The following is a 21,935-nucleotide window of genomic DNA, read 5'->3' as shown; positions in this document are numbered from 1 at the left end:
GGTGCTTTTGAACTGCTAGGTGGGCAGGAGCTGGGACCGAAAGACAGGAGCGCACCCCACTGCGGGGATTCGAACTGCCAACCATACGATCAGCAAGTCCTAGGCGCTGAGGTTTTACCCACATCGCCACCCACATCCCTTGAAACTATGTAGACATGCATAAATTGTGGATGACCCTTGGGGTCCCTTCCAACGCTACAGTTGTAGGGTTCTGTGCCCCATTGACTTCAATGTGTTAAATGCATGATGAAAATGTTGCTTGTGATAGTAATTCAGCTGAAAAATGCTTAATTTTGGCTGGATTACACTTTTCAGATGTGTAGCGAAAGCAACAGGAAATATGCAAAAAGTGCTATAAAGGAATACCTTAATTCACAGAAAATGCCCAATGCATTTTAAGTTTTGCCTAGTTATTTCTTCAAGCTTTTATAGTTCCTATAAAAGAAATAAGAGTTCTTTCTTAGTTAATCTTGAGAAACAAAGCTGACAAGGCTAGAAATGTATTGGGCCACTTCAGATAAAATGTTTTTTTTTTATTAGTACTTTCAGGATCCTCCACCTCTGCCCCCGAATAAATGTTACAGATACAGTACCTATAACAGTTCTTTTGCATCTGTAATATGTATGCATGTTATTTTATTTAGTTTAGGAAAAAGGAAAAATATAGATTCAAAAATTATGAGTTCCCTGCAGGAGAAATGGAGATTGGAGGAAGCAGAAATATGCCAAATATGAGGTGGAGGTGTGTGTATGCATAGAAATATGTTTACAATTTAACACGTTTCTATGGCACAATCACCCTGACTTCCAACTTGCCTGCAAAAGATCCAGCAATGCAATTCAAGTGTTGACATGTTGTGATTCTTTCTATTCAGCCAAAGGCCAAAGAAAGGAAGGAGAAGAAACCTGGTGAACGCGATGACACAATCCCTCCTGAGTACAGATTAAAACCAGAATTGGTAAAGTTCTCATCTCTACTTTTCATTGCATGTGCTATAAAATCCCAGATTTTACCATACTGAGCCCATGTTAAGAAAAATAGAAAAAATAAGAGCTCTTTCAGCACTCTGCTGGCTATGATACAACAGCAGCAAGCTAGAGCTAGAAAGCTCCCTCCTCCAATTATTTAAATGTATCTTCTGTTGTCCACCTGCAGATCAGAGTATTGCAAGCGAATGCTTTTGAAGGCAGTTTAGAAACTGTAACTAATGCAGAATCCCATGTGCAGATGGTTAACTGGGACCAGATAGTCTGAATGCATAAAACTGATTCTATCCTAGCTAATTCAGCTATCAGTTTCTGCTATCAATTCACAGTTATGATTTCTACAGCCTTCTACAGCTTAGGACCCTAATACCTTAGGGCAGAGATTTTCAACCTTTTTAAGTCCACAGCTCCCTTGACAAACTATATTCTTTCTGCAGCACCCCTGTGGGGCTCAGGAGCCCAGTTACGTCACCCCTTGCCTGCAGAGCTGGCAGCCTCTCACCCTTTTTCAAACACCCTCCCTTGTGGAGTGTTCCCTCAGCCGCCGCCTCCTCTCCCCTCTCCTTGGGAGCCCTCTGGGCAGCCATTGCTGCTACTCCTGAGCTGCCCCTCTGCCCCAAAGAGAGGTGCCTCCTCACACTGCCCCACAAGGGCCTGGGACTATCAGTCTATTTCCAACAGCAAGGGCTGGTGGACAGGTGGACAGGGCCCCCTTACCCACTTGGTTGTTTACTCTGAGGTTGCCTCAGCTCCTGGCAACCAGCACCTCCTGACCAGCCCCAGAGGCACCATTTTGCCTGGGTAGCTTGTAGCCACGGCTGCTGCAACAAACAGCTGTGCGAGCCTTTGGGAGGCAGAGATGTGAGAGGGCATCAGAGGACGGAGGGAAGGAAAGAAGGACAGAGGCCACGGTTGCCAGTGGGCCTCCATGACCATCATCCAAGGATGCCATGGCACACTGGTTGAAAACCACTGCCTTAGAGAGTGCTTTCCCCCATATGAACCTACCTGGACCCTGCAATTGTGTGTGTCTGGGGGAGGTGAGGATAGAAGCATCTGATCATTTTCACATCAGAAGAGTGATGATTTCTTAGCTACTCCTTACAGTTATTTTCAAAAGGTAGCCAAGGGAATGTGAAACCAGAAACAATCACTAGTGTATGTAGTTTCTTCTCTTCCTTCAGCCTGAATTATTCTTATGGCTCAGCAATCTTAGCTAGTCTTATAAGTGGAATTCCAAAATGAAATGTGTTCAGTGGAGAAACTCTGGGGATATTTCCCTCCCATTGCGGGGACTATTTGGATCCCTCTGGAGTAAATCTATATATTGAGAATTTAAATAAAACAACAACAATGTAGAGTATCTTAAATTTGGTGCAGTGTAAATGGCAAAGTTAACCATAAATCTGCCTGTTTATTTTTAGGATAAAGATGGGAAGCCCTTGTTGCCAAAGCCTGAAGAAAAACCAAAGGTTCTTAAGTGTTTCTATTAGTTTTACTTTCCTTCACCTGTATTGTAAACAAATGATGAAGCTGAACTTTTACATATTATTTTTCTGTGATTTCGTAATGCCTGAGATGTTTTAGAAGGAAGCATAGTAAACTTCAAAAGGCAGTTTCTAACACAGATGGTTTACTTAATATTTGGGATCAGTGCAAAATGAATATTTGAATTCAGAGGCACATTTTGCGTTGGTTTAAATTGATTCCTCTTTTGCTATTTTAGCATTGTGGCACAAATGCCTATTGCTCAATTACTGAAGACAATTCAGCCATTTATCTTTGTCTCAGTGTTTAAACACTTACTTTGCTTTATGGCAGGAGTATCCAATACAGTGTCCTTAAGATGTTGTTAGACTACAACTCCCATCATCCTTTGCCATTGGCTATGTTGGCTGCAGCTGATCGGAATTTGAGTCCCAACAACATCTGAAGGGTGCCATGTTGGTGACTCCTGTTTTGTGGTATAATTATGCAGGCATACTCCTGTTTTGTGTTTCATAGATATAAAATAGTTCTAATACAGCTGAGTCAAATCAAAGGTTGGGTGCTTTTTCTGCAAACATTATATACATGCACACATGCTGCAGCAGCCTTTATGCTCCTAACTTTATCAGGTGATCTTTTCTGCCAGCTTGTGCAGTGTTAGATAACCTGTTTAGGGGGTGGACTGAATCCCCAGAGAGAGAAGAGCCAAGATTCCCTCTTTCTCCCTACAATTACAGGTGGTCAGTACCACACTGACCTCCTGCTATTTCTGCTGTATATGCAGATTTAAATCCATTGTAAATGAAGTGCAAGCATGCCATGGAGCCCCTGCAAGTTGGGTTCCAGCTGCTCAACCACCATTTTCAAGTTTCCTCAAGTTTCCTCTATTGCATTCTAACAACAACAAATAATTTATTATTTATACCCTGCCCATCTGGTTGGGTTTACAAGCCACCCTGGGTGGCTACCAACAGAATAGTAAAAACACGATAAAACATCAAACATTAAAAACTTCCCTAAACAGGGCTGTCTCCATATGTCTTCTAAAAGTCAGATAGTTGTTTATTTCCTTGACATCTGATGGGAGGGCATTTCACAGAGTGGGTGCCACTACCAATAAGGCCCTCTGATAAATGCCACTTCTTATGTCTGTTCTTTATTTTATCAGCAGCACAGTTCTGGTCTTCCTCTCATTTTTTTGTTTTTGTTTTTACAGCCTCTTAGCGATTCTGACCTAGTTGATGAATTTTCAAAAGATTTTGCCTGTCCCACTCCTCCCGCAGAAATACCCAAACCATCTACACCAGCTGATGTGCCTAAGGTGAGTTTACTTTGCCTAGGAAACCTGCCTTAAAATTCAGAATCTTTCATTGCATTGGATGCAGAGAATTTTTTATATATATATAAATTTTTTATTAAGAATTTTTCCATAAAAAACTCCAATCATACTAATTTCCACATCACATATTTTGACTTATTGGACCTCCCTCAACTTCTCTGACAATCATTCGTAATTAAAATCCTATCTTCACATTCCTTAATTTTAATATTGCCTTTAAATACTATATTTCTATCCTTATTTACTTTCTTACAATATTCCTTATATTTTCACAAAGCTTCTTTAAAGCACACTAGCGTTGTATATTCCTCACATACAGTTTTCAAATACTCTGTAAATTTTCCCCAGTCCTCAAAAAACTTATGATCCTTTTGGAATCTAATTTTTCCAGTTAGTTTGTCCAGTTCTGCATAGTCTGTTAATTTTGTTCTCCATTCTTCCAAGGTCGGTACTTCTTCTTGTTTCCATTTTTGAGCCATCAATGTTCTTGCTGCTGTTATTGCATACTGAAAAAGTTTACAGTCTCTCCTATTTATATCCGTTCTTGTTATTCCCAGCAAAAATGTTTCTGGTTTCTTAGCAAAGCTATATTTCAGCATTTTCTTTAATTCATTATATATCATCTCCCAGAACCCCCTTACTTTCTTACAATCCCACCACATATGCATAAATGTACCTTCTTTCTCTTTACATTTCCAACATTTGTTACAGGTTTTGTACATTTTTGCTAATTTTGCTGGTGTCATATACCACCTATATACCATTTTCATACCATTTTCTTTTAATGTGATACATGCTGTAAACTTCAAGTTTTCATTCCATATTTTTTGCCAATCATCCATTTCTATGTTATATCCTAAATCTTTGGCCGGATGCAGAGAATTAAAGGTGAAGTAAGCTTAATTCAGGTATAGCATTTCTGTTCTTCCTCCCTTATATTCCTCCCCATGTGTCACTTGTGTACTTAGCGTGAGGGCAAGGTGAAGCTGTGGCTTGGGAACATACCAGGGGCCAGGGCTGGTGGTGTGCAAAGCCACACAATGGTTGAAAGTTATATCAGCTGCTTAATATAAGGCCATGGGAGGTGTGCACAAAGATGGCAGGTGGGTGGGCCCATCCATGCTGTGGTCTCCTGTGAAGCCCACCTACTCATTGGGAACAGAGGTTTAGGTGCTACAATTTCCACTGTTCTCAAGCTAATATTAGAGACCAGTTTTCAAAATCCATTAGTTGCTGTTTTCTTTCAGAAGCCAGAAGCTGCTGAGCCCCCCAAAACTCCCAAAGAAAATGTGGCCACATCCCCTGCAGTTCCTTCAGTGCAACCTTCAGCTCCATCAGGAGTTTCTACAGTGAGTAGCTTCTTCTGGATCACTCTGCAGCACTGAATAACTCTGTGTCTGCCTTGTGGAAGTTATGTTTTGAGGTGCTACAGAGCACTGTTTGGTCCCCAATGCTTTTTAACAGCTAAACGAACCTGTGGGGAGATTTGAAGCATGATATCTACAGTATATTGATGACATTTGGCTTGATTTCCATGTAACAGGCCTGGATGTGCAAGTCCTGAGCTATCATCTGGATGCAGTTTTGGGCTAGCCGGGGGCCACTAAACTGGAACTGAATCCTACCAAGACAGATGCCCTGTGGATGGGTGGCTTTCAGGTCCAGGAAACTGACCACATTCCCTTTGAAGGAGGAAGTTCGTAGTCTAGGGCAGGGTTTCCCAAGCTTGGGTCACTAACTATTTTTGGACTACAACTCCCCTCATCCCTAGCTAGCAAGACCCAATAGTCAGGGATGATGGGAATTGTAGTCCAAAACCAGCTAGTGACCCAATTTTGGGAAACCCTGATCTAGGGATACTTAGCGAGGTAGCTGGTAAAATGTGGGTTGAACAAAGTAACGGTTCGGTGGATTTGTAGCTGGTTGACTGTCCGAACCCATAGCATACTCATTAATGGGGTTCCTCATCATCCTGGAAAAATGTGACTAGTGGGATGGCACAGGGTTCTGTCCTGAGCCTGTTGTTCAACATCTTTATAAACATCTTGGATGAAGGAATTGAGGGGATGTGCGGCCCTCTAGCAGCTATGGTGGCTCATGTACCAGATGTCACGTATTTAGCATTAACTCTGGCAGTATATACTTGATTCTGACCAATATGACCAGTATACAGTGGTACCTCAGGTTACAGACGCTTCAGGTTACAGACTCCACTAACCCAAAAATAGTACCTCGGGTTAGGAACTTGGCTTCAGGATGAGAACATAAATCGTGCGGCAGCGGCAGGAGGCCCCATTAGCTAAAGTGGTACCTCAAGTTAAGAACAGTTTCAGGTTAAGAACAGACCTGCAGAATGAATTAAGTTCTTAACCCGAGGTACCACTGTATACTTGATTCTGATGTATATTTTGCTCTAGGAGCCTTAGTTTGGTTAACGCTAAATACATCACTTCTGGTAAATGAGCTACCATAGCCGCTACAGGGCTGTGCAAATATGTGTCCTGGGCTTTTTAGACTCATCTTGTTCCTGCTATCTTATTTCAGAAGCCCTCAGCAGTTGAATCCAAAAAGATTTCTACAGAAGAAGTGGTGTCCGCTGCTGCTGCTCCTTCTGTGGCATCTTCAGCTCCCTCAGTAACTTCTCCAGTGAGTAACCATTTGTGAAGGTCAACAAAGGTTCAAGTGCCACTTACATAAAAATTAGACTGGCTGATTTTGCAGGGATTTCTTAACACATATGCACTGCACATTGCTTAAAACTGTTGGTACAAAATTGTTTGCCATTACTTACTTTTATTTGGGATATTTAGATTGTAGATTTTCTCTCCCTTTGCTTATTAACTGTTGGATGTGTTTAACTATTATGAGTGCAGCCTGCTAATGGGAACTCTTAAAGTCCCATTGAACTTAAAAGAACCTTGTGTGAAAGTAGATCTTCATTTTAAGTGGGCCAAGCTAGCAAAGATTCCATGTGGATTTTGCCAGTGCACATAACAGAAAACTAATTTATAAATATGAAAATGTTCTGCACTAAGGTACTTAGGCTATCCTAAGCAGACAGTTACTCAATAGCAGTCCGTGCTGTCAGGCAAAGCCACCCTGTTGACTTGGATGGTGCTGGGACAGGGGGAATATGATGACAAGGGTAGAGCTCTGTCAGTCCAATGGAGAGGGAAAACTGGTCTGGCTCCACCGGTGTACTTGCACAGTCCCAACCCAGTCCTGTCCATGTAAGCTGGTATCAAGAAGGTGGTTCTGTGGCTCCACACAACCATATGGGCCACTCCTGCAGTCAGTTAATCAAATTAATACTGCTTTGTAGAATGCTGTCCCCAGGGAAGTTCAGCTAGTGCCTTCATTATACACCTTTGGGTGCCAGGTGAAGACATTCCTCTTTAACCAGACCTTTGGCTGATTGACATCCAATGCCCCCTAAAATGTGTTGTGGAAGGGGGGGGATTATTGGTTTGTTCTTGTTTGTATTATGTATTTTGTGGTTTTTATATTGTAATTTTATGTTGTGAACTGTCCTGAGATCTATGGGCATAGGATGGTATACAAACCAACAACAAACAAACAAATAAGTGAATCACCTCCCATAAAACTAATACTTGGGTGGTTAAGTTTTAATAAGTGTATTTGTCAGCTGCTCCATTGTTTGCACTCTTAAGAATATTGCTTCAAACATTGTTTTCCAAAGCACTAAGCTGATTTAAAATAATATTATTTCTAGACTTCACAGGTACCTGATGAAGCCCTGGAAGCCTTATCTGGAAGTCTAGGAAAAGTGGAGCCTCAACCAGAAGAAAAGAAGCCTGCCGTGGATAAAGTGAAGGTAATAAAATGATCAGAGTCCAGGGGCGTATCAAACATCTATCTATCTGTGTGTAACTATTGGGTCTCTCTTACTTTCTCTTGGGGGAGGGTACCAAATTGTTAAAGAACCCTGAATTTCTGGCACTCCTGGGGGGGTCTGATCTCATAGGATGCAGTCATTACTCATGGCAGGAAATCGGAAGTCCACAGAATGCAAACTGGACTTACAACTAATTTTTTGGAATACCAGTGGGTAGAGTAAGTGGGCAGTTCCAATAAGCTGTGTTTTAGTTGATTGAAACTTTAATTATACATAAATAAATAAATTGGGTATACACTTTCATATGCTTCTATGCTACATGTACTATTATGAAACCAAATGACTGGGGACAGTCTCTCTTTATACATGTTGAGAGCTTTTCATTTCCCCCTGCTCATCCAGGAGAAAGCAAAACAAGAGGAACGTGAGAAACTTGGAGAAGATGAAGAAACCATTCCTCCTGATTATAGATTAACTGAAGCAAAGGTGATTGATTTTTCACTTGTTGCATGATCTTTTAAGTCAAATTAATTGGATGAGCAGCACCCTAATAATTGCATGTAATTGTACACCTTAGGTACAAGATACAAAACATTTTGTGTCAATGAGTGAGGGGTGTGTGTGAGCGTGGTGTTCAGTTTTTCAGGAAATTGTTCATAGAATAATCAGCAAAGTCCCAGCCCTACTCTAGTCTATTCTCTTAGCAACAGAGATTGTCATGCTTGGATGAAGCAGGAATTAAATATACAGCCCTAGGCCATGGAGGGCACACCCATGATTGGGGGCAGTGCAGTTGATCCATCTAATATTCATAAGTAGGCAGACAGCTGCATTTTACTGTAACTGAAGCTCCGCCATCAACTTCAGAGGCAGCACTGCGTAAATCACACACCATATGAGTGTTACAAAGCTGCTTGGAGGTTACAAAAGAATGGAGCAGTGTAGCAAGAACCCCTCTATTCATGATGAGTGGGTTCTATCTAGGACAGGCAGTTGGTGCAGGAACATGCTTATCAAAAAACATAAGAGTCCAAAAACACTTTCAAGATTTCTTCTGTTCTGATCGGTTAGTGTTGCATTTTATACATAATGGTAATGCGTCAAATTCAGTCACCTGTCATAGCTCATTTGTAGTAGTTAACCAGTGTCATATTTTCTCTGCAGGATAAAGATGGGAAGCCACTTTTACCAAAACCTCAAGAAAAACCTCAGGTTGGTAAAAAAAAATGCTTCTAACAGGCTATTTTACATTTTTTTAAATAAAGTCTACGAAGCACAAAATTTATTACAACCAGAGACTGGACAAATGGTTGGCATATTCCTTCTACGTTTCCAACAAAAAACTGAGAAAAAGTAATAAAGTGTTTGGTTTCCAGTCAGTTTTCAAGAATAAAATGAAACATTTGTTCTAATATATATATTTATTTCTAGCCCTTGAGTGAAAGCGAACTTATTGATGCTCTGTCAGAAGGGTTTTCTAGTTCTTCAGCACCAACATCAAAGGCTGCCCCAACAGCTGCACCTCAGGTAAGTCATGTGTCTCTGTGTAAAAAAGACTTTATTTAACTTTTAGACATAGTGAGAGACAGTTACATACAAAGAATCATAGAATTGTTGAGTCATCTAGTCCAGCCCCCTGCAATACAGGAATCTGAACTAAAGCATCCATGATAGATGGCCATCCACCCTATGTTTAAAAACCTCCACCACCTTCTGAGTGCCTTCCAAACAGGGTTTACTGTCAGAAAGTTCTTCCTGATACACTCATTGTAAGCAATGCACACACATTCTTGCTTTGCTGTTATTTAATTACGCTCGTCAAAACCACCAGTGGTAGATATTCTCACAAAATGACTTTGACTATCCTGGAAGGTCTCTTCTCTTTGCACCCAATACTTAGGATGATGCCTGTAAGGAGAAGAAACACACCTGACACGTGGCAAGTCTATGAAGGTGTGCTGTAGACGCAGTGCAGAGTGGTTTCAGAATACCGATCTGAGCAAACTGTATGGGATGCAGGGCACATGGCAGTGAGCTGACTGTAGCCCAAAATGATGTGGACACAGTGTGAAACAGATACCTGGTTCCTGCCATCTGATTATCCTTCACTGTCTTCTGGCACGTGTTTATGAACCCATTGTTTTTATTGTAGAAACCTACAGGTGCTGGCAAACCTGCTGTTGCACCTACTGAAGAAGTGATCTCTTCTGCATCTGCTTCTGCAGTCCATTCATCGGCTCCTCCGCCACCAGCAGCTACCCCAGTAAGCAGAATAATATTTCCTACCTGCATTACTTTCTGTGACCAAAGCCACAGTTTATTTTCCCTTTAAAAATGCTTAGCCTCCTTATCGCTTAAAGGCTTGTAGGAACGTAGGAGCTGCCTTATTCCAAGTCAGATCATTGGTCCAGCAAGTTCAGTGTGGTCTACAGTAGCCTTAACCAACTTGGTGCCTTTAAGATGTCTTGGACTACAGTCATGGGAGTTGTGGTCCAAAATCGCTGGAAAGCACCAGGTTGATGGAGACTAGTCTTCAGTGACAGATAAAAACTCTCCAGGGATTCAGACAGTCTTTCCAACCCTACCTGGAGATTTCAAGGATTGAATCTGAGACCTTGTGCATGTAAAGGTGCAGCCATGTCCCTCAGTTATATTTTGGAGTTCAAAATGTCTTTGGAAAGATCTGTGTATATAACCATCTTTGGAACAAAAATTGTCATTCTTATATGGGATGCTATTTTTCCATTTTAAGGTAGAGCGGCTAGCCTCTTAACTGCTTTGAGTAATGTTGAATCATAGTTTGAGGCTAATCAAATTTGTTTTACAGAGAGTTATAAAACAGTTATGGGTTGAGGTACACTGGAAGCCAAAGTTGCTTGCTTGCAGCTGAATGGTTTGGTTTTTTTGCCTGGCTATGCATATTTTGTAACTTTCCAAAGTTTTTTGAGTGCTCTGAAGTTAACTTTCTATCATGCTGACTAAAGCAACTCTGATACCTTTGACGTTTTTTATTTCTGAGATTGCGTGTGGCATATTTTGTTTTTGCTCTTCTCTAATCTGTTAGGGTAGGAAAGAACTCGATGATGCTGCAGATCTTCTCGCAGATTCATTGGGGCAAAGAGAACCTGACCCAGATGAAAACAAACCACTTGTTGATAAAATAAAGGTGAGGAAAGTGTTTGCCCCCCCCCCCGCAGTACAGCTGCCTTGACATGGTTGTGGGTACCATATTCATCTCCCAAATCTGCATAGGAAGCTGAAAGAACTGGGCCGGGTGGTGGTGGTGGTGGTTTTGGTTTGTTTGTTTTGGGGGCTAGGGGTTCAGTCTATGGCTTTCAAGGTCACCCCCTCACCATTGCTAGCCCACCATACTACCTCCCTTGTCTTTTGCAACACTTGAGGGCAGAGTGAGGGTCTTCTGATTTCTGCATATTGTACAAGGTATATTTAGCTATGAAAGCAGGGGTCTATGCAGGGTACTTTTTGCATTTCAGGAGGTCCCCTTTCATGGAAAGTGTTTCGTGGCTACAGTTGAACTGAATTTGCTTTCTGTTAGTGTGACAAGTATTTTTTTAATTCCAAAGGACGTGTGTAAATATAATAAACCTCTATTTTTGCAGCGTTCTTTCTGTCTTTGGATTGTTTTTCATAAAGTGCAGCCTGTTCACAAATAAGCAGGGAGGCGGGGGGAATCGTTATTATGTATTCAATTTATATCAGCCCTTCCTTCTGAGGTAGCCCAGGGCAGCAAACATTGCAATGATAAAATGTTAAAAATAAGTTGTTACTACACAAATTGCTATTTTGTGTTTAGTTCTCATAGGGAAGCTCTAATGGACTATGTTACTTTTTACAATATTTGGTGTGATAATTGTGTTCATTTGGGGGTTTGTTTCATGGTTGTTTTTTTCAAAATTTGTGGCAACTTTTTTTTGTATTTTCTACAATTTGAGGACAAGTTTAGATAGTGTGTTCTTTGGGTTGAGCTTTCCAGAACAATTAAGAACATGACCTCCTGTTGTTGCTTTTACAGGAAAAGGCTAAATCTGAGCATAGAGACAAACTTGGAGAGAAAGATGAAACAATCCCTCCTGATTATAGGCATCTTCTTGACTCGGATGAGAAGGTAAGCTAATCCTTTCTGAATCCAAATTCATCTATACCAGGGTGGGGGACCTGTGGTCCTCCTGACGGTTTTGAGTCTTATCTCCCACCAGCCCTGGCCTTTGGCCATTCTTGTTCGGGGTGATGGGAGATGGAGTCCAACAACATCTGGAGAGTCAGCGGTTCCCCACCCCCAATCTATATTGATAGATTTTGCACATATATATTTATCATGTCATGTCATATATGATATCATAGTTCATCTATGCTCTTCATTCAAAGAACCCAGGGTGGTTTACAATATAAAATATATGTTGAGGGCCACATTTTACCATAACATAAGTGAGGAACCAATGGATTTTATGTAGTCAAGTCCCCATGTTCTTTTAATGTGCCTTATAAAATAAAGTCAGTAAAATCAACAATGATACATTTTATAATGCACATTTTAAAAACTGGCTTTATTTTGAAAAGGTTTAGGCTAACTGGTTTAACGTAAGATGTTTATCTCATTTTATAGGTAATTTTAAATTTTGTAGGATGCAAATCCTTAAATAAATAAATAAATAAATGCTGCTTTTTGTTGTTGAAGGGGAAGCCAACAGGCAAGGATGCTGAGAAACCCAAAGAACAAAAGGTAAGAAGGACCTGCTCTTAGCTAAATGCTATTACTTGCCTGTGGGTTGCATTTACGTAGCTATTTGGAAGAGGGCTGCTCCGCTATAAAGGCTCCCAGAGTGGCTTACATAAAATGAGTATCAAACAAGATAATCCCCACGAGCAGGATTACCAACTAAAAGGCAAAACACAAAAGGAAAGAAGACTGGGAGAGGAGAGGAAAGAAAACTTGAGCCCTAATTTTTAGTTACAAATTTCTTATAATGGCAACTTGAATGAAAACCAAATGAAATGGTTTTTCAGAAAAGCAGATGAAGTAGCCCACCTTTATACCTGTCCCTCTGCTCCACGCTGTTGTTCTAACTCAATTCATTCTACTTGTGGCCAATGAGGGACTAACATAGACCTCAAAAAAAGAGAGCTGTACAATGATAATTCAGAAAAGGTTCCTTATTTTAATGGCACCTGCTGATTTGGTGGCACTTATAGTAGAAGCTTAAAATTCTTTTTTGGGCGTAGAACCAACAATTTAAACATTGAAAATGGGAGGCTATGTTTAAGTAAGGCACTTATTTTCCATATCACTAAATACTCACATTTTTAAACTATTATTTTTTATTGCAGAAGCCAGCTGATGACTCGGCAGCTATTGATGCCCTTTCAGGGGACTTTGATCATTGTGGGAAACCTCCTGTTTCTCAGCCTTCAACAAAGGTGAGGAGGCCCATTTTGCTAAAACTAGTGTTTCTCATTTTTAAGATGCTCCTTAAATCACCAAGTAAGCATAAGTGAAGGCAAAGATTGCAACAACAACCAACAGGCTTTTATGCATGCTACTAAAACCCCAACTGGTTGTAAATAGGCAACTGACAAATGAGATTCCTGCTTTTTTATTTGCAGTTCAATTGCTCTGAGCAAAATAGTTCTGGCACTGCTCTGAAGATGCACAGTATTGATTAGCCTGGTTAATACATTGTTTTAAAAAATATAGTCACCCCTTCTCGTTTCCACTTTCTGCATATCACTTTGCTCAAGAGTGACATCTACCTGTAGATGCTCTTGCATTTTCTTTTCTGTCTTTCAGAATTTTACTTTCCCACTGCCTTGTTGTTTCAGGAGTTTGGGCTTTGGCCTCCTTTAGGAAGTAAGACTTTATTACATCTTAAAACTGGTCTGTGTTTCTACAGGCAGAAACTCTTTTGACTCATTCAGCATTGCTACTTCTGTTGGCAGCCTTGCCCTTGCTCTTAACAGGACTGCCACAAAGAGGTTGTTCTGAGGTTGATTCCACTTGGGTTTATAAGGCTTTGAATGTAATGTAAAGAGTTTCTCTAGAAAAGGGAGACTTTATGCTGCTTTTATCCAAAGATTTCAGAAATAATCAGCTTATTCATTTCATGGAGGTTACCCTCCTTGGAGCATTAGCCGGAGTTTCTTAAAGGCCAATATAATGAAAGTGTTAAATGCCCCTTAATTACATCCATGCAGATAATTATTTTATGTCTTGGGTTTAAACCTATCCATGCAGATAATTATTTTATGTCTTGGGTTTAAACCTGAGTTTTATTGGCACTCATCAACCACTTGAATGTGAATCCTAGAACTCCTCCTGTTGAAGTTTCCATCTCTCCATTGGACCCCCAAAAATAATGGTTGGCTCTATTTCACATTTCCCTCTACCCTTTCTGGCACATATCTTATGCTTGCTAAAACTGTAAACTCTTGTGACATTTAAAGACCTTTTCTCACAATAAAGCTGTCTCAAGCATGGGCATATTTATGGAGCTGCCCCTCTTACCACTCAAAGGGCCAGTTGTTGTTTTTTTGTAAAAGGCAGCCTGTTTGTCTCCAACACAATGGTGAATATGCATAATTCCTCCAGGTGTCTTTTTCTGTGCCCATCCATTGAAACGACTAGACCTTATTCCAGAGTGTAAGATGAGTTTATCCCATGAACAGTATATATGAAATGGTATCATCTACCTACTCTTTATGTTGAACTGGCAGAAAGTCTCATTATCTTTTTTGGTAGGAATAAAACCAGCTTTGGTGTGATGGGCAATTTTAATTGGGAAACAGTGTGTAGGGTACAAGGGGGTGGAGAATAAGTTACTTTCTCCTCAGACTGTTTTCCAGTTGTGATTACAGTCTCAGTAGCTGTATAAAAGATAGTGTCTCCTTAAAAGAACCATGGAACTATATGGAACACACAGTTTTGCCCTTAAAAGTAAAGGTAAAGGGACCCCTGACCATTAGGTCCAGTCATGACCGACTCTGGGGTTGCGGCGCTCATCTTGCTTTATTGGCCGAGGGAGCCGGCGTACAGCTTCCGGGTCATGTGGCCAGTATGACTAAGCCACTTCTGGTGAACCAGAGCAGCGCACGGAAACACCGTTTACCTTCCCGCCTGAGCGGTACCTATTTATCTACTTGCACTTTGACATGCTTTCGAACTGCTAGGTTGGCAGGAGCAGGGACCGAGCAACGGGAGCTCACCCCGTCGTGGGGATTCAAACCGCCGACCTTCTGATCAGCAAGTCCTAGGCTCTGTGGTTTAACCCACAGCGCCACCCGCATCCCTTGTTTTGCCCTTAAAGAGTGGCTAGTTTTAGGGTGGTTACCCCACCATGCTTACTGCTGCCTGGGTGTGCAGCTTTTCCAGATTATTCATGTCATCCCAATTGATCCACTTTGTGTGGCTCTTGCAGAAGTAACACTTTGCTTGAAAAATCTTTTACCAGACTCTTTCAGACTCAGGTGTGTTTTAATCCAAATATTCATGAGGTTTTTCTCTCTGGTATAGGATGAAAAAACAAAAGATGCTGCGACATCAAAACCAGCTAGAAAAGATGAAAAGAAATCCAAATCCAGAAAGGTAAGAAATTGTTGATTAGAAAGAATGAATTTTTGCAGAGTGTAGTTAGACCAGCCACAGCCCATTTTATAAACTTCAGGCATTTCTGAGACATTCTGCACAATTCCTCAACACTTGTCTTCTGCATCTACTGCAAGCCAGGAGGCTTGTCCTCCTTTTCCACCATCACTGGAATAGAAATCTTCACAAAGCTGTTGTGCACTGTTGGAAGGATTTGAGAATAGGGGAGGGAATGATGAGAGGTGGGAACATTGGTAGGAGAATTCTGGGTAGGCATGTTCTGTCCTAAGAGGTATAGAGCACATACCCTCATGGTATATTCCAACTCTCTCACTGTATGTTGTGCGAGTGCCAAACTGAGGACCAAGATTTCTATGACTTCCCCCTAATCTGTGGCATTTTAGCCACAAAGCATCTGTTTTGCAGGACCTTAGATCCACTGTTATTTCACTGTAAATGTAAACTGCCTGCTGTTCCTGTGTTAGGCTCTTGTACAGTGATGTACAACATGATTATGCACCCTGTTTCACCTTTGTTAATCCTAACTGATTAATGATCAGAGCTGTGTTCAAGTGTAAAAATATTGTGATTGAATAGTGGAAATAAACACCCAATTTGAAGGCCAGTTACACATGCAGTTGTACTCGAGGCTACATTGAACGATGTATGCCACAAATAACCATCAAAGATCATGTAAGTCATCTTATGACTATAATCACTGCACAGTGATCATGAATGTAGCCATTCATTTTAAATGTCAAAGTATGTGTTATATAGGGTGTCCAACATTTGTGGCACAGAGGAAGATTGGGATTCGCAACTCTTTCTCCCTCCCTGCATTTCCCCCAATCTAGAATTGTGGGCCTCCTGGTGGTGGTTGGCATGCATTTGTGTGTAGAAAACTTATACCTGTATTCCCCTCTCTCTCTCAAACTGACAGCATATTTCACAGGGAGGTAGTGCTTTAATCAGCAACAATTGAAGGAAGGGAGCGTTCAGCTCCCCTGTGCTACAGTTATGATCAAATGCTGGCTCTCTCCAGGGATGCATGAAAATAAAAACAAAACTTCAGAAAAGCCATTCATGTGTAGTTTTTAGCCCTCTCAAATGTGTGTCTCTCCACTTCCTTATTCATGACAAACACTTTGATTTCAAGCTTTGTTTTACTTAAATGGCTGTGTTTTATTTCAAATATTTATTCACAGTGTTTGTTACGTGACCTCAGCATTCCAGCCAATAACATGGTTGTTCTTTTTCCCATTAAGGCAAAGGAGCAGTCTTCCAGCGCAAAATCTGAGAAACAGAAAAAGAGTTAAATGTTACCAGGTAAGAACTGTTAGACTTAATCATGCAAATTTGTGTGAATCCTTTATGCATGAAGAATGAATTGACTTTTCTGAAAATATGTGTTTCCACTTCCTTCCATTGTGCACCCAGCAGGGATTTGTGCATTTTGGTTCCTCCACCTTTGGGCTCTCCCCCAGACCCTCTGGCAACATTAGCTTGTTTGTGAGGCTTCACATCTACCAAACTCCTAATGTGTGGACTGACCCACAATATTTATATACTGCATGTGCAGAGCTGTTTTCTACATAGAATATTCTAAGTGCAGTTCAGCCAAGAAACCGACTGACTATTGGTTGGTTGCACTTTAGATTAGTAAAAGCTCTGAGTATGCTTGTGTTTCACAGTGCACCTGGCATGCTAAATTGTCCTTCAAACAGTATATTCAAAATTACTTTTGCATTTAGCAAATAGCAAAACATGAGAAACATGCATCTTTAATGTGAAATATGCATTATATATGGGTAAAGAATCTTTGTAAAGTACCTTTAAAATGTTGGAATGGCTCCAGAAAAAGGACACCAGCATTTATTATTGAAATACTTTTTGAAAAATAAATGCATGAGATTTCACATACTGTTAAGTAGCAGGAATTCTATCAATTGGTATTAATTTTCCCAAGAGCTCTGAAAATTAAAATACCAGCTCTAAAAAACAAGGGTCTAAAAATGTAAGTTTTCTTGCATTTCATGGTCATGTCAAGAGAGTTGAATCTGGATCAAAATTGGCTTTGGATCCTGCACATCCCTCTCTTTTCCTCTTACTGCTGCAGAGGCTTTCATGGCAGCTCTGAGGGGCTTTGAGACCTCTCTCAGAGAACATCCTATGGGTCCTTGGAAGATCCTTCACCTATTTCATGCTTGTATACAGAATTGCTGCTGTGTGCTTCAGTTGCAGCCTCTAGTGCCTCTCCTTTTTTGAGAGAGAGAGAAGTTTCTTGCTTTGGCAGCACCTGTTTTCTGCTTGAGGCAAGCAACCACCATCAGAGTGAGCAAATGACATTGAATAGGGCACGCAAGGGGAGCTGATACTTGTACAGCCTCATAAATACCAACACACAGGGCTCATCCAAACTTCCTTTTGCAATGTGCTTTCCAGGCACAAGCCTGCACTTTCTAAGTCTGCGCCTGAGTGGGGTTTTTTTTTTGTCCTACTGCTTTCCCAGGAAAATCTGCCGATTACCACTGAATCAGAACAAATTGCAAGGAAGTTTGCATGAGCCCACAGATAGACCATGCTGGTGGTTTCAACTTGCATGTTTATTTTTTGTTGGGAACCTGCTGAATTCTGTTTTATGAGATAACGTTTCCTCCCCTTACTGGCTAAATAATGTGCTCTCCTTTCCTCTCTGACTAGGCTTTTCATCGCTAATGCGAAAAAGTCTTCGTTTTGCTGGTGGATAGCTGCACTTGAACAAAAAAAAGAAGAAGCTATTTTGCAGAAGCAAGATAGTCTCCCGGGTGGTTTTTGTATCATGGTATTTGGATATAATGGCATAGGAGGCATGAATCTTACTATTTTCAAGGATGACCTTTTTCCATTTATTTTACTGTCTCTTATTTTGTAATTTTCTTCAGTTATGAGAGGGAACGGACGCTTTATATTTGTAAGAAAAGTATTTCTACGGATTTAATAGCAATGCAAAAAGAAAAAAAAGTCTGCAAATTTTGCACATAATCTACACATAGTGCCTGCAAATCTCAGCAGCATTCAGAAAAGCTGTGTTTTGGTTTTTGAGTATAATGAATGCTCTAAATATTCTGGAATATAATGCGTTTTGGCTATCATCTGCCTGCGGGTATTCTTTTTGAAGAATAGTTAGTGAGAAGTGAGTAATCAGTTGCTAAGATTTAAATGTGGGAGAAGAGTAGAAGCGATTGTTTCTCAGTCTTTGGCTTCTAATAACATAGTATTCAATATGAACAGTGCCGCTAGTATTTTCATTTGAAACCTTGAGTTCTGATTGTGACCGCCTGTCAGTGGCTTGCAGAAAGGGCATAATATTGCATCTGAATTGCTACTGCATAGGGGTACTCCAGAAAGGATGCACATAGGACTCCAATATGTTCCTATAAGTTACACTGGTATAGCTCCCCCCACCCCACCCCCAGAATCCAGATTACACAGCTTGTTTCTGATGTATAAATTCACATCACAGCTGAATACAGAGGTGCTTTGTGAACTAATTTGGATGCAATGCTTGCTCAACTTCCATGTTTTATTCCCCACCCCCCTTTTTGGTATTCCTTGCAGTGAGAAAAGCTATGGCTCCAACAGCAGGTTCTGATATGCTTTGCATTATGAGTAGCAATTTTTTTATTGACTTTTGGAGTAAGGTGCTACTCCTGGTTTGGTCAAGTCTGCTTCCAGGTAGCTAGTTCTCTAGACTACCATGGTCAAATATATAAGCCGCAGCCTGCGAGGAATATCAACTGTGCAAGCCTCTTTGAACTGCATGGGAGTTACACAGGAGCGTGGCCACTTTCTGCCATCGCTCTTACTTACTTCAAAAGGAGCAAGTGCAGGAGATGTTCCTCTGGGGACATCAGAATTTTGACTGTCCTTGACAATCTAATGTTAATACCGGACTGTTTTTGAAAGTCTGTATTAAGATTGCCTGTCACACTAATAAAGTTTTAGAATGTATTACCTTGTAAATTGTGTGTGTGAACTGTGTCCTTAATACATGGTTATTATTGCCATTTTTAGACAAGACCCCGGCTGTGTCTAGAAGAAGGTACCTTTTACAGGTTTCGACCAAACCGAAATACCTCCTCTATCCCAATGCAGCAGTGCTGCACTCTCAGTTATTGGATCAGACCCTTGATACAGAATTGTAGGGTTGGAAGGGGCTACAAGGGGCATCTGGTTCAACCTCCTGCAATGCAGGGATCTTTCACCCAACAGGGGGCTCAAACCCACAACACTGGAATTAAGAGTCTTATGCTCTTTTCTCGATCGCTGAACTATTGGGTGCTTTAAATTTTCACGTATGTTCAGCAGAGCTGGGAATGGGCTCTCGAACATCTGCGTCTGGAAGAATGGCTTCTCATTAAGGGGGCAAGCCTTAGGCTTGCATGCTCCCACTCCCACCCACTGTCTCCTCTGGGGGCAGTCATCAGATCAGAAGTACTTGTTTCAGTTAAATACTGTGCAGTATTATCTGAGACTGTGGTCTGAAATGGACAGCTGCATAAACTGCAGTTAAGAGTTAACCATACCTTATCTGAGTTCAGAAATAATGCAAAAGTGGACCTATGGAATCAAAAGGTCCTGATCCTCTGTACGTGAAGTAATGGATGTTACTTGCTACAGTATAGTTGGCAACACTCCAGCTATGGTAAAGTCAGATTTTCTACATCCCAACACACGTATCTCTCTCCTTCCTCCATCCACGCAAGCAAGAGGCATAATCAGTTCTAGGACATGTTTCAGTCACACACAAGCATCTGAGAAGGGAATGGCCTAGGAGGAGTCCCAGACTCTAGTTAGAGAGGCATAAAGACCTGGTCTAAGAGAGGTCCAATTTTCACTACTCCTGTTGTAAATGCATAACTTGACATGCATGCAAGGCCTTAATGCTATTTCCTCCACTTTGGAAGTATACTTCATATTTTCCAACCTCTGTCATTAGAATAAGCTCAAATATATGTACTAATCAGCATTCCAGTTTTTAGAATTTTATAAAAACTTATGTTTACGAAAGTAGCATTTTTCATATCTTTTCAAGAACTTACCATTCTTCATTCTGAAATCGTGCTTCATGCAGAGTTCCACATTCCACTATAGGTGTGTAACCATTCCTTGATTTTTTCAAGGTTCTTATCCATCCACTGAATATTTTCTTCAATGGTTTCTATCGCTTGGTAGACAGCACGGAGCTCTGAAACTTTTTTGCCTTGGGAGTTGAAGAAACTTTTTACCTGTTGAGTAAAAATAAATAAATACCACAATAAATTCTTGTACTATTCCCATTATCTTTAACGGGATTTGAAAAAAGAAAAAACGTTGTAGGAGACTGCATCCTATTCTTCCTGTACCAATGCCACTAACTGTACAGCCTGGATTTAGTCATAAGAGATTCTCAGTCATGGAGACATAAAGAAATGTGCCTGTCGTCCAAATTGTACATGAATTACAAGTGTTTTCAAAGGCCTTTTGCTTCAGATTTACAAAGAGATAATATAAATGGAAGCAGAACAGCATATGAGCAGTTAAGTATCATAAATGTCTCACGCATTTATATGTTGGGTTCCAAGAACCTATAAAAATACAACTTGTCAGTTTGCCATGGATGTCCATTTTGCTTTAAACAACTGCTGCTGCTGCACTTTGCCTTGAGATGCATGTGTGAAAAGCAATTAATTAAAAAAAAATATGAAATCATGGAGTCTCACGGATATACAATGCAGGTTGCGAGATATGCTTACTTCTTCAAGTTGTTCCTTTGTGGAATATTTATTTGTCAATCCAGTAATCAGGTGTGCAATGGCATTCGAACCAAGTTCAAACCTATGCAAACAGAAGAAGTGCATGAAGTAAATATTTTTATATTAGAAAGAAAATAAACAGGAGTACAAGGAGCGATAATATTTAAAACTTACTTTTTTACAAATGTCTGCCAATTCTGCTTTAGAAACTTCCAGGCTAACTGATAACCCTCAGGGTTTCTTCCAACAGAGATAACAATATGCGGAAGATCCTGCATTTTTATTAAGTCATCCTGTAAACCTTGCTCCATTAACCTAAACAAAAAAAAGAAACCTCAGTGTGAGGAAATAATATTATTACCTTAATAGGAACAGGAAAACTCGAGTACGAATAAATGGTACACAGTGTAATGGCTATTTGATTTCATACCCTTAGCTTTCGCTGCAGAGAGATTATTCTTCATTTCCCCCAAGCATCCTCTCATATAGTCAGCATGGAAAGAAGAAAAGGTGCTGAAAGGGGGTACTGTGCCACACGCAGGAATAATAATAATAATAAATTCTATATGTCGCTCATCTGACTGGGTTGCCTCGGCCACTCTGGGTGGCTTCCAACAAATTACAAAACCACAATAAAACATCAAACATAAAAAACCTCCAGATACAGGGCTGACTTCAGATGTTTATTTCCTTGACATCTGACAAGGCAGGCACGATAACTGAGAAGGCTCTCTGCCTGGTTCCCTGTAACCTCACTTCTCGCAATGAGGGAACCACCAGAAGGCCTTTGAAGCCAGATTTCGGGCTGAAAGATGGGGGTATACTGGGCTGAGGCTGTTTCTTCCCTAGTTACAAAATGTGGAAGAGCCTATGGGCCATAGAGAAGTTTGATTG

At 40.7% G+C, this 21,935-nt stretch overlaps 2 protein-coding genes across 21 annotated transcripts in view; one reads left to right on the top strand and one right to left on the bottom strand.

Annotated features, from left to right (window-relative positions):
* The window catches only part of CAST (calpastatin), a 59,078-nt gene extending 39,821 nt beyond the window's left edge, over positions 1-19,257 (top strand). For 10 of the 16 annotated variants that reach the window (XM_083702289.1, XM_083702277.1, XM_083702285.1 and 7 more), the window contains 17 exons: positions 876-959; positions 2,412-2,459; positions 3,692-3,796; positions 5,062-5,163; positions 6,359-6,460; positions 7,548-7,649; positions 8,073-8,156; positions 8,835-8,882; positions 9,102-9,197; positions 9,823-9,933; positions 10,735-10,836; positions 11,704-11,796; positions 12,367-12,411; positions 13,017-13,106; positions 15,196-15,267; positions 16,533-16,593; positions 17,968-19,257. In XM_083702289.1, coding sequence (XP_083558415.1) covers positions 876-959; positions 2,412-2,459; positions 3,692-3,796; positions 5,062-5,163; positions 6,359-6,460; positions 7,548-7,649; positions 8,073-8,156; positions 8,835-8,882; positions 9,102-9,197; positions 9,823-9,933; positions 10,735-10,836; positions 11,704-11,796; positions 12,367-12,411; positions 13,017-13,106; positions 15,196-15,267; positions 16,533-16,583 — 1,335 coding nt within the window. In that variant the 3' untranslated portion in view covers positions 16,584-16,593; positions 17,968-19,257. The remainder of the gene's footprint in view (positions 1-875; positions 960-2,411; positions 2,460-3,691; positions 3,797-5,061; positions 5,164-6,358; positions 6,461-7,547; positions 7,650-8,072; positions 8,157-8,834; positions 8,883-9,101; positions 9,198-9,822; positions 9,934-10,734; positions 10,837-11,703; positions 11,797-12,366; positions 12,412-13,016; positions 13,107-15,195; positions 15,268-16,532; positions 16,594-17,967) is intronic. The other 6 variants (XM_083702291.1, XM_083702287.1, XM_083702286.1 and 3 more) reach the window with 1 other exon arrangement.
* Positions 16,425-21,935, bottom strand: part of ERAP1 (endoplasmic reticulum aminopeptidase 1) — a 28,067-nt gene continuing 22,556 nt past the window's right edge. For all 5 annotated transcript variants that reach the window (XM_083702273.1, XM_083702270.1, XM_083702271.1 and 2 more), the window contains exons 17-20: positions 21,216-21,356; positions 21,042-21,123; positions 20,349-20,534; positions 16,425-16,560 (exon numbers count right to left, since the gene is read on the bottom strand). In XM_083702273.1, coding sequence (XP_083558399.1) covers positions 20,373-20,534; positions 21,042-21,123; positions 21,216-21,356 — 385 coding nt within the window. In that variant the 3' untranslated portion in view covers positions 16,425-16,560; positions 20,349-20,372. The remainder of the gene's footprint in view (positions 16,561-20,348; positions 20,535-21,041; positions 21,124-21,215; positions 21,357-21,935) is intronic.

Source organism: Podarcis gaigeae (genome assembly GCF_964106915.1).
Source record: "Podarcis gaigeae genome assembly, chromosome: 11".
Lineage (NCBI taxonomy): Eukaryota > Metazoa > Chordata > Lepidosauria > Squamata > Lacertidae > Podarcis > Podarcis gaigeae.
Note: the sequence above shows the minus strand (reverse complement) of the source record. Positions and strands in the feature narration are given on the sequence as shown.